The sequence below is a fragment of the Oryzias latipes genome, chromosome 9, assembly GCF_002234675.1.
Source record: "Oryzias latipes chromosome 9, ASM223467v1".
NCBI classification, from domain to species: domain Eukaryota; kingdom Metazoa; phylum Chordata; class Actinopteri; order Beloniformes; family Adrianichthyidae; genus Oryzias; species Oryzias latipes.
In genome coordinates, this window is record NC_019867.2 from 6,427,271 (window position 1) to 6,449,809 (window position 22,539).

The following is a 22,539-nucleotide window of genomic DNA, read 5'->3' on the forward strand; positions in this document are numbered from 1 at the left end:
TAATTCATTTACATTCTTCTAAATATTTTTGAAAAATTAAAATGATAATTTCTTGTTCATTAAAATTCAGTGCATTGCAACGTCAAACATACACAGATTATGATGAAAAACAGAATTCAGCTGTTTGTGTCGTCACTGAAAGGTGCTGAGGTCCGGTCAGGCTCCGCCCCCTTCCTTCAGATCATCCTCGCGCGGTGAAGAAGTTCTTTCTGGACGATGCTCCGAGGAAGAGGACTCTTTTAAATAAAGCTTCAGAAGTTTATTTAAAAAGGGATGGAGACAGCACGTGATTATTCAAGGTAAAACTTTATTTAACACATTTGTTTAAAAGCAAATCATAGTTTACGCACATGCGGCATTGCTTTTATAAGCTTAGTTTAAAATAAATACATTTCAAAGACAGAAAAATAACTTGGAGTTTGCTAAAATGATGGTTCTATCGGTTTTTTTTTTATCTTAAATGCTAGAAGAAAAGTTTTGTGATAATGAGCGACCACACCCATGAACTAGGCGCTGTAGTGTCTAGTTCTTTAAAATTAATGTTAACATTTCTACGATTTGTTTTGTTTCTACTTGCCTTTATTCTCCTTTTATTCATTGAAGTATGTGAATGAAAGGTATTTAAAGTAAAAATTTTCCTGATATAACCTTAAAAATAAATAAATAAAAATAATAAATAAGATAAGCGTTGCACTACAAAACTGTGTTTATTCCATTGTTGTTTGTGTTTATTCCATTTAAGTTGTTCTGTATCTGTTTTTCTGGTTGCAATTATTGGATTACCTTGTTTGTTCTGTAATGTTCATTAATTAAAGAAAACAGACTTAAGGTCCATTTGCCACAATATACACAAAAAAAAGAATAATATATAATTTTAAGAAATAAATCCATAAAAGTGACATTTTAAAAGGAAATTCTGGACTCGTTATGTCCTGCTGAGCTGTAATAGTGCAGTCAGTCCTCAAACAAAACAGGATATTAAATATACCTAAAACTAATAATGACTCACCGTTTTGTTTGCTGAGTGTAGATGACAAATAAAAAAAGTCAGCCATTCTCTGAGTTGTTTGCTCTTTTTGTAGTTTCTGAAAAGGATTAAACATGGTTGCCTGGTGAACTGTGGTGATCTGTCAATTGACAAGTGTTCAAATATCTATAAATTCAAGAAAATGTATAATGATCCTTTTGTTTCTCAATATGGAGATGAGAGACTTGGATGTTCATACAAAAGGATGTTTGAAGTGAATGTTTTCAGATAATAATCAATGAGGACTGTTTTTCTGTTTATAGTTGTGTAATATGTAATTTTAGTGAAATGATATGTTTTCTGAGGATAATCAATAACTCCTCTATTTTGATTCTGCATAAACACTGATGACATTTTTATTGATGCATTCAATTATTATTAATGCTTGAAATGAATTAATAATTGAAATCAAATCAATCAAACAATATGTAATACAGAGATGAAAGTAGGCATTCCTTTTTTTTTTTTAAAGGAAATGTTTCAATTGCATCATGAAGCATTTTTTGTGTATTGATTGATCAATCTCTGATCAATTTCATGCTTGTTTGGTTAATTGGTTGTTGTAATTGTCTCTCGGTGTAAAAGTGTGTGGTTGGAAGCCTCGCTGTGGGCCTGTGATGGATTGGCAAACCCTCCAGGGGGGTTGTTTGCCTTTGCCACACAGTGGCTTGGATCTGCTCCAGTGATCCCATGATCCTGGAAAGGGAATAAGCCGGTCATGAAAATGGATGGATGATTGATAAAGCATCTACTAAAAACAGACGCAACGGAGCAGGAAAAAGCACTCGTCACATTTTATCTTTGAAAGCAAAGTGGCTGGCATTCCCTCTTTATCCTTCGATTGGTGATCTTCACTCAGGCTACAAACATTACTTCCGAACTTGTAGCAACAGAAGAATTCAACAAAAACATCACCTTAAAAAAAACATGTTTTTTATTTTTATTTCATACACAAAATGAAAAGTTTAAAATAGACGGATAAAAAAACAAAAATAAAAGATCCTCCACAAGTTTAACCAACGAATGTAAACGGGGCAGAAAAACAGGTTTTCTTTTTCTGTTCACTTTCATTCCTTTGTCTTAACCCTTGTGTTATCTTAGATGACCCCACCCTTGCACTGACGTGTTTTCCCTACCATGACAAAGGTAGATAAAGGTGGAAAGATTTCATGTAATCCATGGACACCAGAAGATCACAAATCATTGAAGAAAAAAGGTTCAGCACACTGTCTAGTGGGTCTAGATGACCCAACTCCCAATGTTAAATTGCCTAGGATAGCACAAGGGTTACAAACTTGAGGGATATCTTTCGTTTTTGTTGTTTTAAAGAAAAGAGAAGAAATGAAAAAAATAAATTTGAATACAAAGAAAAGGTTGACATAATAAATTCTGTCAAATGCATACTTTCCTCATGGCATTGCAAATGAAACCTTATTTCTCCACAAGGGTCATATGGTTGACTGAAGTATTGTGTGTTATCTCACATGTTTTGTTTTGCGACCGTAGGTCATGTGACTGACGTACTGAGACTGACTTGATCGTAAGAGAGAGAGGGCCTCCTGTCAAGAAGCGCACTTCAGGGTGTCTGCGAGGGACCTGAAGACAGAGAGGATAAAAGCCTGAAAGCTTATCAATCGCCCCAGCTATCGGTTTTCGTTTGGATTTACTTTCTGTTTGCTCTGGTCTGGACCATCGACTTTGGGGTGAGAGGATACCTTTATTTGATTTGAATTTTGTTTACTTGTGGATGGAAAAATAGATCTGGAGTTGAAGTGACTGTGAACTTCTGATTTATTTTGGATGACTAAGACTTTATGTACATTTTAGCTTTTGTGGGTTGGTTTGTTTTGTCTTTTGTTACACAAAAGAAATGGAATAAGAAAGAGGATTGGAGTCAAATACATGGTGTAAAAATATCAATTTAGAGGATCTAGGACCCTTAAAGGCATAATGGAAACTAAAAGAAATAGCTGATTGTTAAAAACTACTGTTTTACCTTGCTGAACCTTTTTTCTTCAATGATTTGTGATCTTCTGGTGTCCATGGATTCCATGAAATCTTTCCACCTTTATCCACCTTTGTCATGGTAGGGAGAACACCTCAATGTAAGGGTGGGGTCATCTAAGATAGCACAACGGTTTAATAGTTCTTGTAATAAATGTGACTTTATGATAAAATACACTCCCTGTTGTAATGTGTAAACACACTAAAGGTTCAACATTTTTCTTAGAGCAAAAAGCTCTTTTTCCAGAGAACTTCCTATTTATGTTCATTTTTACTTGCTTAAACATAAAGACCAAGCTAGAAAAACTAAATGTAATGAAGGAAAAGGAAAACTAAAGGAAAATAATTGATGTTTTTGACATTTATCACCACGCAAAAATCTTATGTTTAATTTTGATTTGCTCTGTAAAATTGTGCTGCACAATATTGACCTATACTCTCCTCAAATACAGGGCGAAGATGAAGCTGACTTCATCCTATATTCTGTGTCTGTCCCTTCTTCTGTTTCACACCCCGTTTTCACAGCCCAAGAGGGGAGGTGGAGGAGGTAGAGGAGGGTTCGGAAGGAAATCCCACTCTAGTAAAAGCAATACGGGCTACAAAAGAAAGAGCACCGGCACTCAGGAAAAATATTCACACCAGCCCGTGCATCACAATCCCCCACAGATGGGGGGAGGTGGTTACCCCAAACAGCAGTATCCAGGAGGAAGGTTTGAGGGGAGTTATGGCAGTTACCCACGTATACAAATTAATCCAGAAAACAAAATCCGGAGCCCTCACTACAGCGGTAGCTTTGGCTATAGGGGGTACGACACCCAGGACAGGTCTCCGTTTTACCAGCAAGTAAGGGGGATGACCCCAGATGCCAGATCCAGAGGATTTGGACGCAAAGCGGTGATGGCAGCAGCTGGGGGGGCTGTGGCGGGAATGGCGTTTGGCTACGGCTTAGGAAGATTTCCATCTCCCCATTTCCAGCTTCGCAACCGACAGGAGGAGTATTACTACAACCATTACAATCACAGGAAATCCAAAGAGCGGCCTTCTGACACTAAACACCACAACAGAGAACAGTTCAGGCCCCCACCGCAGGACTACAGCAGATACATGGACTTGTGCATGGAGAGGAGCGACCTGTTTCCAGCGGAGAAGCCAAAACCAGCTGTTGCTGCCTCAGTGACCGGCCAAACGGCAAACAAGAAGAAGACCAACATGAGCGCAGTAGAAGGATCATCGTCCTCTTTCCCCGTGACTCCACCCCTTTCAAATCCACAACAAGCCAGTTTAGCACCCGACTCTTCAGCGCCAATCAACAGCGCAGAAGATGATGCTGATACAGTCAGCATCATGGAGATCGGTTACCCAGCTCTGATCCAGCAAGTGAAGGGGAGAAGATGCTTGGAGATGTACATGTCTCTGGAGTCTGGAGGAGGAGCCACAGCGCTGAGTTCGCGCTTTCAGGGCGTTTCAGCCGTGCTCCTGGCCACGATACTGACAGCTTTGAAGCTGCTCCACTGATCAGATTTACTGCAATACGGGGCTGGAGTCATTACTCACCGCCAAGGTTGTGTTGACAGTCTCAAAGATTTTCCATCAGTTTTCAGTAAACACTTATGTTGATGGAGGTTCCCCATCGTCTAGGTGGAGTCACCTGCGAGACAAGTCATGTGAAGCAAAGATGTTCCACAGAAAACAGACACGACTAAGCTCTCTGTGAAAATAATATCATTTTTAGAGTTTTGTCTCGTGTTTTTGGCCTTTAGGGGATCCTATATGTTGCTTTACTAACATCTTAAATTATGTTTAACTCATCAATATGTTGTATTTTTTATTTTTGTTGCCTAAAATGGTTTTTTCTTGTATTTCTTGTTTTTTTCTTGAATTTCAGTTTCTTTGCCAAATATTTGCAAAACTAGAAATCATGAAAGTTAAAGTGATGTTAGAATGAAATCTTCGATGAGCAACTGCTCCGAAAAATCCAGATTCCTGCTGACGGGACATCCTCTTTTAAAAAGTACAATGATTTTTTTCCCTTCCCATTTAATTTAGGCACTACGGCGAATCATAAGGACCACCATGAGAGCAAATAAAAAGAGAATAAAATCCTGAAATTATGAGGAAAAAGTTTAAATTTGCCTCTTGTTTCTTCTGAAGTTGTAATCGCTTCGGCAGAAAAGCTAACTGGAAAAGTTAGAAACAAAATCATTTTCTATAATGTTTCACATTTTATGATTTGATTCACAGGAAGAAAATCTGTGAATGATTAAACAATTGAAGCACTAAACAATATATTTGTTCTGTATAAAGAAGATAAATATTGACAAATTTCTTTTAGTTAAAAAATGCAACATAAATGACTAGAATTTAGAAAAAGGTAAAAAAAAAAAAGACCATGTTACTGTGAATTATTACCGTAGATCTTGTCCTTTATGATTTTTTATTGTTTATTTTTTAAGACCTAATGTGTCTTCATCTTTTTGTCTCATTAAAAATAAGTTTGCAGCAGCTTGAGCAACTTCAGGGACAGTATGAAATCAGGAAGTTTTATTCTGAAAAGCAGAATGGCTCATTAGGTGTTCTTAAAGCAAATTAAGACTTTAATTTTGACAATTATCAATGAATCTTTACTGGTATTTATCAACCCAACTGGACTTTAGCCATAAAAGAACCTAACTGTTACCCTTCCCCGTTGTGTGCAGCGTTTTCATGGAGTTTAGAGACTGCAGATCCATCTCTGCTGAAAATAGCTTTAAAAATAAATACAACTAAAAAACAATAAATGGATTATTGATTTAATTATTAAAAAATTTTAAAAATTAAAAATACAATTTAAAAATAGCTAATTTCAATGGTGTGATTGCAGAAGTGCTCCTAGAATGTCAACTCCATCTGTTCCAGCATATGCAACATATCACTGTCTGTGTCTAAATCTTAACAAATAATAATATTTGATGTGTTCCAAGTTTCATTAGGAATTGATACTATTTAGGCTCAAAAGAGGCACAAACACCTGTAGGAGTAACATTTTCATTTCATGGTTTTTATTACTTGATTTACTTTTTGTGTTGCGAAGAAAATTCAACGATGTGAATAAGTCAATGCTTATTTGAAAGCATTAATTTACTGTACAAACATGACCAGTAAAAAATGGGGGTTGTCTTTGTTTTGGATGTTTGAAGTATAAACCTGAGAGTTTGACTGAAAATAAACTGAAAACAGCTTTCAGTTCACAGAGAAAGGAAACAGTCCATGCAGAAAAATATCTAATCCAAAAATATGAAGCCACAAAATCTCATTTCTCAAAATATTATAAAAATAAGATTTCCACAAACACTGACGGTTTCATTTTTTTTATTTCAACAGTTCATACAGAGGCATTTGTTTTATATAAAAACCTACAAAATGGCATGAAATGGTGGTTTGTTAAACCTGTCTGCATGTAAGCGATATGTAAACAAATAGCTAAAAAAAATGATAGACAAAAAAACTGATATACAAGTAAGTATTTTTTTATCCTAAGAGGATTTTTGAGGTAGACTCGCTTCTATAGGTCAGGTGTGAGTTGTCCTCATCTAGAGAAGAAAGTGCTTTTCAGCAAATATTTTAGCTTTTTTTAAATTTTTTTTATTTTTCTTATCATCAAGACGCAACATTTTCTATGAAGTAGACCTGCACAATAAACCCCAAATTTTATTGTTATCACGATTTCAAGCTGTGCAATATCCATATCACAAAAGTCGGCAAAAATCGCGATAAAAGCTAAACCTTTAATTTGCTAAAACAATATTATGGCAGCTTGAAGTTTTTAACGAATCGTATAAACCCCTTTATGCATTTGACCAATCGGATGGAGCTTTTATGTTAGATGCTGGCCTCCCATCATTTGGAGTATAATTTAAGGTATTTTGAATTTAATTTAAATTAAACAGTTGCAGTAAAATGGAAATGTTTTGGGTGTTTTGTTATTTGTTTATGTTCTGCAAGTTATATCGTCTTCGCAGTATTGATCACCAATATCGCAAATCGTGAGTTTTCCTCATATCGTGCAGCCGTACTTTAAAGTATAAAAAAGTGGCCACAATAAAAGAAAACAGGCTTCTTAAAATGTAGGATCTATTAGTTTCTCTGCTAAACACAGATGGGATCAAGTCTTGTAGCTGTGGTGGCGTTCTGGACATCATGTGACCTTAGGGTCGTCCTCTTCGGTGAGGCTCTCTCTCCACTTTCACATGACTGCCATCCAGGGCCCCATGAGCAGAGACACCAGAGAGCCGATGACAACGATGATGCTGTTGTAGATGGCGCTGCTGGAGGCTCCAGAGTAGTAGTCAAAGTCTCCAGAGCCCTCAGGCTCGTAGCCCGGTCTTGGGCCATAACCGCCTCCATACCGTGGGTATCCATACCCACCGCCATATCCTCCATAACCCCCATAACCTCCGTATCCTCCATAACCCCCGTACCCAGGACGGCTGAGGGCAGACCCAAGCATGGCTCCTCCCACTGCTCCAGCAGCCGCGGCCCCTGCTATCTTCCCTGCACTGGGGCCACTGCTTTGAGGGGGCCTGTAGGACTGGCCGCCCCATCCACGGCCGTAGCCACCTCCTCCCACCCCTCGGCTGTAGCCACCACCACCTCCCCCGCGGCTGAAGCCACCACCACCTCCACGGCCGCGTCGGGCCTCAGAGCTGGGCAACAGCGTGGCAAGAAGAAGCCCACAGAGGGCAACGGCGACCGGAAGTTTCCAGAAGCCCAACATGACCTGAGATCCAAACAGCAGAAAACATCAGTTAGTTTTGTATAAATATTAGCCTAACAACAAACAGTGAATTTGAACAACAGTTTCATTTTACATAAACAATCTTCAGTTAGTATCTCATTAGAACATTGATTTAATAACACAAAAATATAATGATAAACATTTTATGTAATTATGTCAGATTTGAACTGTAATTTTCTTTCCATCTGCAGTCCTGTGGATGTTGTTTTAAAAAATTAAAACTGATTTTAAGAGGTAAAAGCTACACACATAAATATAAAACACAAGTAGAAAACAGCATAAAAAATACAAACTCAAACCAAATATAAGGTTTAAAGTAGTCAAATGTCATCATATTTATGAGATTTTTGAAGCCACAGTTTCAATTGTCTTTTAAAAACAATAACTAAATAAATTGGATTTATTCAGCCTTCTCTATAAATATTTCTAGCCTTACAGTTGTCTGCCTGCATGTGTGTTTGGATTTGAATCTCCCCTTGCTTTTCTTTTTCACCTTAATCAGAGATTTGATGACATCCCAGCGGCTGGTTTTAATTTAAACCCAACCAGCAGTTTCAAGTCTCTGTCAGGTTCTCTGCAGACACATTTCTCACACAAACAGACTAATGAGATGTGCTGAGCGTTCGTCTTCTGGATATTTCTGCATTGCTGGTGTAGCTATGTAAGAGCTCTGGAGAGCTTTTAGTCCAGATTTGAAACATGGAGCAGAGCAGATTACTCAAACAATGACGCCAACATCAGATCACTTCAGTAATCTCCTGTCTGTTGTAACTTGGATCAGACTGAACCTTTTTTTTAGATCTAAGGAGAAGCCTGACGGGACAATAACTTGAATCAAGGTTTCTCCTTAGTTTGACAAGAACGTTTAACCCAAACAAAAGAGAAATACAAAGAATTTAATAGATGCAAAAAGTAATGACAATCCAGTCTGATCATAATAAATAACTGATCCACTTTGTTATAAGGATTTCTAAAATAATATCTTATTTTGTGATCAATGAGCACTTCATCTTTGTCATTTGATATTATTGCTGCTTATGGATTTGATAATTGATTTGCATTTGGACTGGTAAAGTATAAATTAGGAGTGATGTATTTGTGTGTATTTTGAGATGTTTATGTATTTGTAACCACGACTATATAATAATTTGCTTTTTTTCCAATCAATCAGTGACAGCCCACATTTGATACATCCATGTATAGTTATATATTTCTCTTGGTTGTCTTTGGTTTGTTTTTTGTTTGATTGCTTGATTAATTCCAAGTTTCATAATTTTATTCATTTTTAGAATACTAAAAAGTACAAAAAATGTAAACTACAAAGTATATTTTTGAAATAGATATCACAAAAACGTATTTAAAAACCTACATCATTTAATATTTTTACAATTACTTAATTCCAATTCACAAAAGTTGATTTAGAAAAATGACTAAATTTAGTGATTTGTTTATTTATGACTAAGAGTGCGACTGACGCAAACATAAATAGGAAAAATAAAATTGAATAACAAAACCAAAGATGTAATAGAAGATCTAAAATGTTACTATATGTTCTGGTTCCTCATCATTCTTTTCTATTCTGCAGCTTTTTCACTTTAATTAAAGTTTAATGCGACATTTTAATCGTAGAAAGATTCCTTCTTCTTTGGCAGCGGCAGCATTCACCAAAAAGGAAACATTTCAGACCCACCGTCCCAGTCTGACCCTGTAATCTGCGCTATAATTATACTGGTGTCATAATCCAGGAGCTCACAGATTACAGACACTGCAGCCCAGATTCCCAAAGGTACAAACAGCCGATTGTGTTCTGAATTACTTCATACAAATAGACAACACTTTGTGAGACTACTTTCACATAAACAAAATGATGATTATAGGCATTGTTGCTTATTCCAGGAATAAAATAAAAATGTTCTCATTTCAAAGAGAAATGATGCAGAAAACAACATTTCTTCAGCAAAAGAACTATCTCACCTGTCGAGTGGATGCTCCCGGTTCCAGCAGAATGGAAACGGGTGTAAATATCTCCTGTGGACGCCTGTGGCTGTCCGCTGTAACGTTTGGGTCAGCTTGTTGTCCTCCACCTGATCTCCGTCAGGTTTCCACAGACGGTCATTGGCTGACTAACTGGTAAGCTGCTGAAGCCACAGCGCGCCTAAATACCTGCAGGGGTCATAGGCCACATTTCTAATTTTGTGTGAATTATTTAACCCGCCTGGTGGGACGGAAAAGACCAGAACAGCCCTTAACCGGCTTCTCATCAAGCTTCTTATTTCTTCTTTTTCCACCTTCAGGATCCTTTTGATTAAACCACAAAAGATCTCGAGACATTTTTTATTAAATAACAAATACATGAAAACATTTTTGTTCTATTTGACTTGGTTTTTCACATTTTAGGCCTAAAATGTCTTCAGAGAAATACAAAAGCAGGACGATGTCAGAATTCACCAAAAAGCTGCTCATGCACATTATGACAGACGTCAGGGTTTGAATCCTTCAGTCCTGAGTCCCGCTCGCAGAAAACGAAAAGGCTGGTGCACACGGACGGAGGCGCACATGTGAAAAGTGCTGTGCGTGTGGCGGGAAGCCACACCGCTTCAATACCATCATTCATTTAGAAAGAGTTCTCTTGAAAAAGGCTTTTCAGGAGAAGTCTTTTGAGGTTGTGCTGTCACTGTTGTGCTTAGTGTGAGAAAGATGAGGCCACCTTCATCATCTTAACAGTTAAAGAATGTACCTTTTTGAGTGATAACATGTTTAATAAGTACTTTTTTGTTATTTAAACAAAGGAAAAAGTACTTTTTTAATCATTTAAATGAAGTAAAAGTCCCTAATGACTTATCTATATGAAGAAAAGGCCTTTTTTTAGTTATTTAAATGAAAACTTTTTTTTAAATTTAAAAAAGCCTTTTTATGAATTATTTAAATGGAAAAAAAACTTGTTTTAGTCATTTACATGAAGAAAAGTCCTGTTTTGAATTATTTAAATAAAGAAAAAGTACTTTTTGAAATAATTTAAATTAAAATAGTACTTTTTTTGAGTAAAAAGCTCCACTTTAGGGGTGAAATGCTTGAACGTCATGCTTGGAGGTTAAGGAGAAGGCTGGAACCAGTCTGAAACCACAGCAACAACAAACAGCGGCTCAGCAAACAATCTACAAACTGTTTCATTTTTATAAAAAAAAAGAAATTCTGAAAAAACAGAAACAAAAAAACCTAAATCAAGAGTAATTTAGAAAAGCCCTGTTATGCCCTCAACAAGGAGGAGTGTAATCTTTACATTTGGCTTCCTGCAGATCCTAACAGGTGGGGCAAACGTGTTAATGAGATGAAGTCGGTAATCAGTGAGCCTTTAGGTGCTGCATGTTTCTGGCTGTTTCTGGTCTTAGTCCATGCTTGTTACATAAACCAATGTGTTCAGCGTTACAAAAGAAAGCAACATTTCCCCAAATGCTCGACATTTTACAACTATTTGTCGATCCTGTTGTGGTTCAGTGTTCCAGAACCACAAACAAACACATTCAAATATATTTGACATCTCTAGTGTCTGCAGTCGGCTTCTGAACTGCAGAAAAAACAGATTTACTGTTACAGGAATATGGAAGTATCTGGTGCAGCGTGGGACTGACCCTCTATCCTCCTAACTTCCTTTCTGACCTTTGAGAATTTACTTAGAACCTTTACACAAAATAAAACATAAATCCTCAATATTGTTTTGTGCTTAGAGACACCGTCAAGCAGGCACTTTCTTTATCTATTTACATTTGAGTTCGCTCTCTAAATAGATTCTGTTTTCGTCTAGAGGGAAGGACAATCATTGAAAACGGTTGAAATCCCTCTGGGCCAGCTGTCCCTGGCGTGTGCTTAGCTCGGCTGGGTAAACATGTGGGTGGACTAATGTGCAGGACGAGGATGAGAAGCAGCTGACTCTGGGTCAGAGCGGGACGGATTTGGATGTTGGAGAAGATCAAATACACTTTGCTTCCTCTGGAAGACAGCGAAGCTGCTTTTCAATGATATACCGAAGGTAATTATACCTGCAAATACAGACACAAACAGCAGTCAGTATGGATGCAACCATTCACTTTCCCCATGCTTCAGTTTAAACCTCATTGGGCCACAAAAGACTAAAAATTCAGAAAATCACTTTTTATCTGCTGATAAGCACGTAATAATGAAGAAAAACCTTCCATTATAAATCCTTCTTCAATTTAGCACAACACATGTTTGACATTTTCCAACCTGTATGCAGTAGAGATGCATGGACTCACTTCCAACACGACACGCTTTAGCGGTGTAACATACGGTTCAGAATTTTGGCGTCCGATTGCTGGTCATTTCACTGCAGAGGTTGGTTTTCAGTTTTTCTTCAGATTATATTATACTTTTTATGGAATGTCCATTGTTTTCACATTTTCAATATTTCTTTTAAGTTTGCCTGTATTCTTCAAGTTTAAAACAGTTCTTACATGTTATTTTTTGTTTCAAATTCAGTGTTTCTCTCTGTCACATACATAACAAGTAAGTATAAAAAGTGTATGTAACTAAATATTAAAAAATATGTGGCCTACAATAGGATATTAACTGGAAAAAAGAAAAAGGAAGTTCAAAGTTTCTGCTACCTCCTCTGGAGTTTCTGCACTTCTCTGTCCTCCTCCTCCTTCAGCTTGATGATGAAACTCTGCAGAACAGGCATCTCAAACTTGATATACTGCGCCACCTGGTGGAAAGAAAGACTCTTTTCTTTTAGTTGAAGAGTCTCAGAGGACGAGGATATTCACGCTGATACAAAGATGAAAGAGGAAGTGTTGGACTGTGATGCACGACCCCCCCCCTCCCCCAGTGTCAAAGGAAAAATGGACGTACATCATACGTGACTTCTTCACCCAAGTCTTCTTCCATGAGGAAGACTTTGCAGACCTGCTCACATGGACCCTGAATGATCCTCAGCACCAGAGGAAAGTCTGTCCGCTTGAGTTTCACACGTTCTGAAACCATAACACAGAAAAGCAAATGTAACAGAGGGAGTGAAGTATCTCGTCATCCTTATGTCACATGGTTTCATAAATATACTAACATTTTTCATCAGGACCACAGATGGAGAGGTTCATGCAGCTGAAATCTGGAGCTGTTTCTCTTGTGCTGTTAAAACGCTTTGGACTAAAAACCATCCCCTTAGCTCGATGTCTGACAGATGAAGATTTTCTCATGGATTCATTTATGATTGAAGTCATTTGTAATTTAGTGTAAATGTAACTGTTGCCGTCATGATGGTGATTGATGTTTGTCTCAGTACTTTTGGCTCCTCTTTTCCATTAAAGTACTTTGAAATGCCTTGATTGTGAACTGTCCAGTACAAATTAAATCACATCATCATGTAATATAAACAGCTTAATTATGTTGCACTGTTCATGTACACATTCATAAAGTTCAGCATTTTTTGTTCACTTTAATCCCCAAGAATTTGCAGATCTCTGGTTCAGTTTACAGTGTGCCGTCTCATTGTTTGGTGGATTTTTTTTCCCCAGTGAAATTTTGTTTCCCCCTCCCAGCACATTGTGTTCTGCGTCCCGATTGGCTGTAGACCACTGTCAATCAATCTCCTCTGTGCCGTGTCTGCTTTAAGACTGCGTCCAGCGTTCCAAATCTGCATAAATCTTCCACCACGAGCAATTTTTATATTCTTTCGCTAATACTGAATTTTTATTTCTACAAATATTTTTACTTTGAGAGTTTAAACAAGAGAGAAATGTCTTTTCTCTGTCTGAGAAAAGTGTAGAAAGTGCAGCCTGAAAACATCTATAAACAATTGTTAAAAATAAAGCTGGGTACTTTGAGGATTTCACCTCTTGCAGGTTATTTTTACAACTTAAACCACTGTTTTCAAATACATGAGAACCTGAGATTGAAAAAATAAAAGATGACATGTCACCTAGAAAAGGACAACTGGTAAAGAATTGTAGCTTTAAATTGTTTTATTGGACCAGAGACTCCTCTAACTTTTTTTAGGGCTCAACCTCCTTCCAGACGGAAAGACCTCCAGCTCACCTCCACTTGCATGAACGAGATAGAGCGCAAAATCGTCCGGGCTGTTTTCAATCTTGAACTTGTTGAGGAGAACTCGCAGCACCTGAGGCGTGGTCATGCAGCTGTTGATCCGAACATTGGTGACCGAGCCATAAGCAGGTGTGAAAACTGCAGTCTGAAACAGGAAAGCAAACCAACAGTGTGTTATCAGGCATTTGTTTTACAGATGATGTATTCATATGTGTTTTTTTATCCTGCTGAACGAAAACTAATGGACAGAAAGTAAATGAAGGCATTTTCTGTAAATGTGTTAACTCCACCTTATGGTTGTAGAAATGTCCGTTGATGGAGAATCGATGGCGTCGGATTTTTCTTTGGTTACTTGGTGACCTTCGCTGACCCCGCCTCAAGACCCCGGCATCGCTCTTCGTCCGGAGGAGCTGGGCGGAGCTTTCACTGTCCTCTGCTCGCTCAACAATCGATACGAAAGAGTTTGGTGTGGTCACATGTAGCAGATCCTTTTATTTTGGTTTAAATACATATATATTTTTAATCCTAAATAAAAAATGCTTTTATAAATTTAAATCACTAAAAATTGAAAAGCTGATGTTTAACAATGAATTAATAAATGATTTCAGAGTTACTTATAATATTAATCATTAAAAAGTATCCAGGGTTGAAATTCTTTGTTTATTTTGACCTTAGATTTTTATCCTAAACCTTGTGATAGAATAAAGAAGTGAGCTTTGGTTTTTCTCAGCTCCTCACGCTGATGTCTTTACTGAAAGGTTATGAGGTTCCTCACCGTCCGTCTGCTCCTCCATCTCGCCATTATCCTCGGGCTGGTTTTCCGGTGGGGTTATCTCCACCTGAGGTGGTGTCTGCTGGCCCTCTGAGCTGCCAGGAGGACTAAGAATAACAATACAACCAAAGAAAACATTTTTAAAATTGTGGATAAAACTGTTGGTTATTAATAAAAATGTCACTGAAGTATTGTTCATTTATTCATTCATGAATGGATAACAAAACTTAAAGGTGCTCTTAGGTCTGTGCATCATTCATTAAAAAAATACAAGTAAATAAAAATTACATTTAAAAGATGCGTCAGTCATTAAAAATCAAGACATTACTATTAGAAAAGAGTGTTCAAAGTTATTAAAAACAAGGGTGATAATAATAATAAATATACTCACAAAAAACTCTCAAGACCACAGTGGAGCGAGTTTTAAAAAAAATATATCCGACATTGCTACGTTTCAGCAGCTACTGTTTTGAATTTGAGTATTTTAGCAACTTTTAAAACGTTCTTAGCAGGTGGATAAAAATAAATAATAAAATAATACATGAAAAAAAGAAAAAGAAAAAGAAAAACACACAGAAATAAAAATAGGTCAGAAAAAAGTACGTCCATTTTGATCCAACATGTCTAATTTTTTAGCACTAATATTGTTGTTGGTTACCAGCTGGGACTTAGTTAACGATCAAACTATTTCTTTGTTACAGATGATAGATTTAAATGTTGAAAAAGGAGACACAATCTAAGGATCTTCTCTTCTAAAAACCTTCTGTGCCCCCTGACGTCTCATCTGTCCAGTGAAGCACCACTACTGGTGTAACTGGATCCGTCTGCACTGTTTACCCCTGACTGTCCAGATTGCAGCCGGAGTGCCAGGACGTGGATGATGGGGGTGGCCGAATTCGCTCGTGGTCGTCCTGCATCTGAAGCCTGATTGGTCGCCGCAGGCCCCAAAAGATATTTAGCAAGCCCTCAATGATCAGCTCCCCTTCTTCCTGTGGAGACAAATCAATGCGTAAGAACACACACATGCACTCAGAGTGGGGGACGGGGGACGGATTCGATTACAAATGACTGAAGATGAGTGAAGAGTTTGGACAGAGCGACCGTTCTGCTGAAATGTAATATAATGAGCAAAACATGCAGTCCTCACCTCTCTGTGCCGTAACTGTAGATTCTGCCCATCGTAATACAGGTTGTATGTTTTAAGATGAGAGAGCACCGTTGCCCTAAAAAACACAGGAGATGAATCACTCAGGAGGAAATGCTGTTGACTGAAGAGCACGCCGCTAATTTTAGCTGTAGCTGCGTAAACACAGCCATTCTAACCGTTTTACACGACGTGGTGGAGATAAGGGTAAACCAAGCCTCTGCAGAAGCTAACATGTCATCGTAGAGCACTGTCAGACAAACAATGCAGAATGAAACGGTGCTCCAACTGGAAAAAGAACTGCAAAGCTGAGGTGTTCAAACATTTGAAACTTTAGCAGCCATCATTTGACCTCTCTAGTGTAATTAATGTACAGTCTGCTGGAAAACAACACCTTTGAACCTAATCTTTAGAGCAACAGCTCTTCGTTTTGACTACATCTACATCTATTCATTCCAATCTGTCAGTGCTGGGAACGTGATCAGATACTTAATCCAGAAGTAATACAAGTATAGAATAAAAGTAACAAGTCATCGGGTAAAGTAACTATTTGTTAAATAAAGTTGCTTTATGTCAAAATGATCATTTTTCTGATTAGTTTTTAAGTCAATAGAAATAAATAAAAGTATCAATATGTATTGCATATCAACAGACAGCTAAAGGTTTAAAGTATGAGTACATTGAAGTATACTTAAAGTATAAGTACACAGCAGCGATTCTAAAACGTGTTTAACTCTATTACAAAATAAATCCACCTCTGACAACTAAAAAATGAAAAAACCTGGACAACAAAGTGTTTGGTTTGCAACAAAAATAAATATTCAAATGACATAAAGTGCCTTTAACTCTGTTGTTAAATTAAATAACTCAAATATAAAATCTCAGAAAGCTGTTTGGGTTAACAACAGTTGTTATTTTCTCCAGCGGTAATCAGTTGAATCATAAAATATTCTTGCAGAAACTGTAGCTTATTAAAAACTTCAAACTCTCACAACTTGAGATAAAAGTCTGGATGTGGTTCTAATATCTCCACCAAGAAAAACGCAAACTATGCATCAAAACAACATTGGCTCTGATTGGCTACCATGAAACATGACACTGCTTTAGCCAATCATAATAGCTTATCCTGTTGTGAACCCGCCCACTTTAAGACAAAACGGGGTGGTGATGCTTTTGGCTTGTACAGTTTATTAATCAATTCTGTGTTTAACATTCAGTAATAATGAACACAAAACCAGTAATTATTGAATTATGAACATTACTGGCAATTACCTATAACCGCCAATTCAAACAGCATTATTACAAAAATGTCAATTGTGGAAACAAAACTTTTCTTTGTGATAAAAAATGGTTTTATTGCAAAATAAAACATATTACTCTGACTACAAATACAGAGAAGATTATTGTGAGAGTAAATACATTTTTTAAACAGTTTAGAAGAAGAACTAATACAAACAATAAACTGTAAAAGCACTTTTTTAATCTAAAAACTTAATTTGAATCTTTGTTTGCGGTCATTTAAAGCAAATTTTTGAATTCTGCAGTACATAAACAAGCAGCAAAACATATAAGACGATAATGCTTGCTTTTATCGTACATTAGATTAGTTATATCTTGGTTATTATTGTTGACCATATTTAGTATCAGGCATGACCATGCTTCAATATAATTATTGTAACATGCATTCAATCCTTACCGTGGGATAAAAAATATAACAACCAGCAGGGAAAGCAAAGGTCTGGAGGCAAACTAGTCTGAAATATTGATTTACTGACTTTAAATGTAATGATAAAGGAAAATATTTAAAGCCTCTTAATGCACCAATAAATTGAAGCACTCGCTGAAATGACTTTTGCTTGAATAAAACGAATAAGCATTATTTTAAAAATAGAGTCTAAGTGCAAAGGGCCTTCAAAACAAAATATTCTAATCATTTGACTTCTTTCTTAAACGGTTAATGAAGTTCATGATGAACGTAAAACGTCTTATTGTGACTCAGCAAACTGAAGGCTGTTCGTTTGCCTCAGAAATGAGGAACAGCGACTTCTGAGAGAGTCTGTGAGACTACCGTTCTATTTCACAAACCAACAGTTTAAACACATGCAGGACGGCGGATAACGTGGCTGCTGACACACGTGTAACCCTTGTGCTGTCTTAGATGACCCCACCCTTACATTGACGTGTTCTTCCTACCATGACTAAGGTGGATAAAGGTGGAAAGATTTCATGTAATCCATGGACACCAGTGAAGATCACAAATCATTGAAGAAAAAAGGTTCAGAGCACAGTCTAGTGGGTCTAGATGACCCAACTCCCAATGTTAAAGTGCCTAGGATAGCACAATGGTGAACTGTGCATGTTTAGGTGTGAAATGGCAGGAAGACTTCGCTTACTTGCTGACAAACTTGTTCTCTCCGATCTGAACCTCGTTCTCCGTCTCATCCATTCTCCGTCAGCATGGGGGGAGCTGGCAAACAAAAAGCCCACAGAGTTAAAGCTCGTCCGTCTGACTTGGTCCCATGACTCCTCATGACAAGCAACGAAAATCACAAAGAAGCTGGGCTGAAGAGGAGGAACAGACTGCAGGAAGAAGAGGAGGAGGAGGTCCACCTCCGGACTGTAGACAGAAACAACAGATCCTATCTTCTTTCCTGTCAAACTTTTTCTTTCAAGATTTCGAAAAGTGGGCCTCTCTGCACACAGCAAAGAAAACTGGCTGTTGCCAAATCTTTAGAAATGAACGCTGCATTTTCATCCATACAGCTGCCAAAAATGGCTCTCAGCCATCACTGTGGTGGGGGTTTGGCAGGAAGAGCGTCTTCAGAAAGAGATGGACAGGTGTGGGACATATGGGCCACCCCCAGGTTGGAATTATTTCAGCTGCTTGAACATTCATCACTATGCATTCAACACTGACATGACAGAAACAAATGCATTTTTACTGACAGGAACTACAGCCTTTACGCCAAAAAATACTAGAAATGCACATGTGGTCGTTTCGGCTCCAGACATTTGCTTCAATGTGAAATGAATGGTTTTTAAAACCCAGACTAAATATAATATTCTACGAGCAAAGTGATCGTACCGTGATGACTGTCGATTCCTGTGGAGTCTCCTGAGAGATGGCGCCGTCAGCGTGAAGGCGCAATAAATGATTAAGCAGGTCGACTTTCTGTCAATCCCTGGTGGTACCTTATCATGTATCTGTGTCAAAGAGCCAGAAAGTGGGTCTTTGGAGCGTGACAGCAAACAAATTGTAGCAAAAAAAAGAAACCTAAATAGCAAAGGGTGTTTAAAGGAAGTGAGTGCTCCCCTTCCGTCAAACAGCTTCCTCCTTAGCTCAGTCAGTCACACAGGAAACTAACATCACCAAATCCACGGGCCGGAGCTTCCTCAATTCAAACAGCAGAGAAGATTTCCTGTGTTCTAACTACTGAACATGTGACGGCCAGCAGACACACGGCTAAGCGTGTTTGTTCAAAACGACGGCTGTCAATCTCTGATATGAATGCGTCCGAATAAAACAACCACCAGCCATGCCAAGCTCATCAATAATTCAGCACTCATATTAAGTCTGGCGTTCACCCGACAGCTCTCCATTGACCCACACAATGGCGGCCATTAGCCTTTAATATCATCGTCTGAAGGCGGCTGTGCTTGAAGACTTTCCAACAGCTGAAGCCGGTGCTCTGAAACTGACATGTGGCCAGCTGCTGAACCTGAACAACGCTCAGATGTGGTGTCAAGTCACAGGAATGACGTCAACTTCACATCAACTAGACCGGAGGTGGGCCAACGTTTTACCTCGTGGGCCATAAAGGGTTCTAAAATTTGACAGATGGGCCGGACCACAAGCAGATGCAGAGTGCTTTGGTAACATATGGGGAAAAACTATACATATTTTAAAACACAACATTTAGGAGTTTTTTTTTCAAAACTTTGGCTTTTGTTCACAGCCAATTGCACTGATAGGTTTGTGTCCTTCAGGGAAAAACACAAAATGACACGTGACCATCAGAAAAACAACAAATCTTCAGACGGCTCATGAATGCAGAATAACTTACTGACGGGCAATTTATGTGTAGAGCAGCATCAATGGGAAGACATCAGAATTAAACGTAAAATAAAACTTTAATAAGGATTGTCATTATCATTTATTCCAGTTTGGTGGGCCAGATTAAATAATTTAACAGGTTGTAGTTTGCAATGCCCACCCCTGAACTAGACAGAAAGTTAAAAAAAAAAAAAAAAACCTCAAGTGTTCATATATTTCCTGGTTTCTATTATTCTTTTTTGTTTTTTGATTGCCAAGACAACATTTAAGCTTAGCTTTCCGGATTGTTTTATCATTTTTACCAATGCTAGCACCAAATTGCAGCTACGGTTATTAAAAATTATTGAATTGAGAAAAACGTTGAAATTGGCTGTATATTTAGACTTACAGAGAGGAATAGACATCGGAATAACATTTACCAAAAGAATATTGTTTTAGGCAACTTTAAGAATGAATTAGGGCAACACGACATAAAGAAAACTCACAATGTGCCATATTTGTGATCCCTATGACTGTCGATATGAACAAATAGTGAAGTGAATAATGCCTCCTTTCCATTGCACTACAATTTTTTTAAATAAATAACTTAAACTGACTTCTGCCTATGGAGGCAGGCTTTTAACATAAAAGGGTCCATCCGATTGGTCAAATGCGTAAAAGGCTCAAATTAGACTGCTAAATAATAAAAAGCTGCCCTAACATTGATGTAGTGAACATTTACTGTTATTGTAAAACGCGTATTGCACCGGTTGATGTTGTGATGACGATTTGCGATTGGCCTGGTTTAAATCCTCTGCATAAAGTAGCGAGTAACTGAGCCAACATCTGCATGTGTTGCTCCAGTTGTTTTGGATCTCTGTGCTGGCAGGCAGTCCAAATGTAGACCTCATTGACTGCCAAAAATTCCCATGAGTCTCGTTACGACCTCAGACGCTCCAGTCCTCGAATGTCTCAGACGCCTTCACTGCATTGTTGTTTGGAATCACATTAAAGACCCACTCCAATGAATATTGTGTCTTTTGGAGTTTTAAACACGTTTTTGAGGCATTTTTTCCTCATAATGGAGGACATAAAATAAAGAACAACAAGATGAAATCTGCATGTCTGAGTATTTCTTTATTCAAATTGAAAAAATGCAGTCGGAAAAAGGCTTGTACAGTTGGTGTGTCACAAGCTCTCTGCTTCACTTCTTTCTGATTCACCTGCAGACAAACAGATCCTTGTCTGAGATGGATCTAAACTGTACGGCTGGATAGCTCTGATATTGCTCGCCACGTTTGCTGCACCGGTAATGTTAGGTTGAGGATATGAGGAGCTGTAAGCTAGCTAGAGACAGTGCAAACAAAAGGATGATGGAAAATGAGGGCAGGCTCACTGCGTGTCAAAAGTCTCCGATGAATTTTGGATGAACCCCTGCCGCTCTGCAGAAACTAGGTCCTAGAAAACGAGACAGATTTTTTAAATTTAGGCTAAAAATCGCATAAATCATAATGACATACCTCTGGGAATGCATTGAAAATAGATCAAAAGATGATTGGAGGGGGAATTTAAAGAAATCTGGTGCACAGCGTGCTATTAAAATTCAAGACTCCCTGTGCTGCCTCCTCAGCATTTCTCTGCACACATGCTCCCTTGTTGTCTCCTCCTCTCCATCAATGCTCCTCCTGGCAGATGTGGTGAATGAGGAGCTCCAAATCTTTTGCCTGTCCTTTCTTAGCACCACCGACACCACCTCCCATTGCCTTTCAGCCTCCACATAACTCCTGCTCTGCCTCACTATTGTCACCATTGTCATAGCAACGCCAGAAAACAACTGTGCTCCAGAAAACAGCACACCCAGCCTCTTCTCAGTATCCTTGCTTCCTAGCAGCACAACTTCTATCCAAAAAACAAAGAAATAAAGATGGCTCAGATGTCCAACCAGACATTTAACTGAACTCTTCTCTCGTTTGTATGACAAAGGATTGTCCAACAATGGAAATCTCAGCTTTACTTGTTCCCTTTAGTTGTGTTTTAAAGGATACAGGCTGCAGCTTTCTGTAACACTTCTGTAACCTTTTTGACAAAACCATGAATCAAACTCTTAGGTATTTCATTAAGCTGTAGAGACCGGGCAGTGAATGTTTTTTTAAAAGCCTCCTGCCTCCCTGTAGCTGTCACAGCAGTGATGAATTTCGCCTATTATATAACGGCCGCTGGTCGTGAATGCTTAGAAAAAGCTGTTTCCCCTTCTTTTATTTTGGCTGCTGGCTGTGAAATCAAGCGCGGCTCTGCATGTAAATTACAACATGAAAGATTGCGGATTTTTGTTGGGAGTTTCTGTAAAGAAAAATGCGTGACTCGAACATACATTTCCCCGCACTTGTAATATTACTGACTGTGGGACTTAGCAACCCCGCGCCGACTCTGAATCTTATTCCTACCGACTTTCGGAGGTCCTCTTTCGGTTGAGCTGCGGCGCCTCTGATGTGCTTCTTCGTCTTCCTTTGATGGAAAACCTTCCGTTAACTGTCAGCTTTCCGCGTCCGCCGTCTGAAACACTCAGACGGGCGCGTGCAGACGAGCTTGTAAAAGTGGGATTTTAAACTAAAAAAAACGAGAGGAGGGGAGCGCGAGCTCCATCTGCTGTGGTCGACCTCGCGGGGGTTCGGCCGCGAGCCAATCGGAAGGCGAGACCGGCGCGTCTTTTGTTCGCTCCGCGTGCGTT

General features: G+C 38.4%; 3 protein-coding genes across 6 annotated transcripts; 1 reads left to right on the plus strand and 2 right to left on the minus strand.

Annotated features, from left to right (window-relative positions):
* Positions 1-29: 29 nt before the first annotated feature.
* On the plus strand, positions 30-6,178 carry LOC101156501 (major prion protein homolog). The gene is made up of 3 exons (XM_004072275.4): positions 30-299; positions 2,534-2,730; positions 3,484-6,178. The coding sequence occupies exon 3, from the start codon at positions 3,491-3,493 to the stop codon at positions 4,544-4,546; it is 1,056 nt and encodes a 351-aa protein (XP_004072323.1). The 5' UTR covers positions 30-299; positions 2,534-2,730; positions 3,484-3,490; the 3' UTR covers positions 4,547-6,178.
* Positions 6,179-6,362: 184 nt separating this feature from the next.
* Positions 6,363-22,539, minus strand: rassf2 (Ras association domain family member 2). Of its 4 annotated transcripts, XM_011478905.3 has the most exons (12): positions 22,256-22,539; positions 18,864-18,982; positions 18,172-18,245; positions 15,782-15,857; positions 15,472-15,623; positions 14,638-14,741; positions 14,153-14,295; positions 13,854-14,007; positions 12,672-12,793; positions 12,428-12,525; positions 9,780-11,842; positions 6,363-7,787 (listed from the first exon to the last, which is right to left on the minus strand). In XM_011478905.3, exons 3-11 carry the CDS (start codon positions 18,222-18,224, stop codon positions 11,773-11,775), a joined length of 972 nt encoding a protein of 323 aa, XP_011477207.1. In that variant the 5' UTR covers positions 18,225-18,245; positions 18,864-18,982; positions 22,256-22,539; the 3' UTR covers positions 6,363-7,787; positions 9,780-11,772. The 4 variants fall into 4 exon arrangements, with proteins under 4 accessions (XP_011477207.1, XP_011477205.1, XP_011477206.1 ...); XM_011478903.3 differs by lacking the exon at positions 18,864-18,982; XM_011478904.3 differs by lacking the exon at positions 22,256-22,539 and having other exon boundaries at positions 18,864-19,986.
* On the minus strand, positions 7,254-7,784 carry LOC105354694 (glycine-rich cell wall structural protein). The gene has a single exon (XM_020705595.1). The coding sequence runs from the start codon at positions 7,782-7,784 to the stop codon at positions 7,254-7,256; it is 531 nt and encodes a 176-aa protein (XP_020561254.1).

Excerpts from the sequence above, each read along its gene's own strand:
- rassf2 (XM_011478903.3), bottom strand. The coding sequence starts at position 18,224 with ATGGATGAGACGGAGAACGAGGTTCAGATCGGAGAGAACAAGTTTGTC. Across the intron at positions 14,742-15,471 it reads TGCAATCTGGACAGTCAGGG|TCCTCCTGGCAGCTCAGAGG; the intron begins GTAAACAGTGCA and ends TGTTATTCTTAG. Across the intron at positions 14,296-14,637 it reads GATGGAGGAGCAGACGGACG|AGGACAGTGAAAGCTCCGCC; the intron begins GTGAGGAACCTC and ends TTGAGCGAGCAG.
- LOC105354694 (XM_020705595.1), bottom strand. The coding sequence starts at position 7,784 with ATGTTGGGCTTCTGGAAACTTCCGGTCGCCGTTGCCCTCTGTGGGCTT.
- LOC101156501 (XM_004072275.4), top strand. The coding sequence starts at position 3,491 with ATGAAGCTGACTTCATCCTATATTCTGTGTCTGTCCCTTCTTCTGTTT.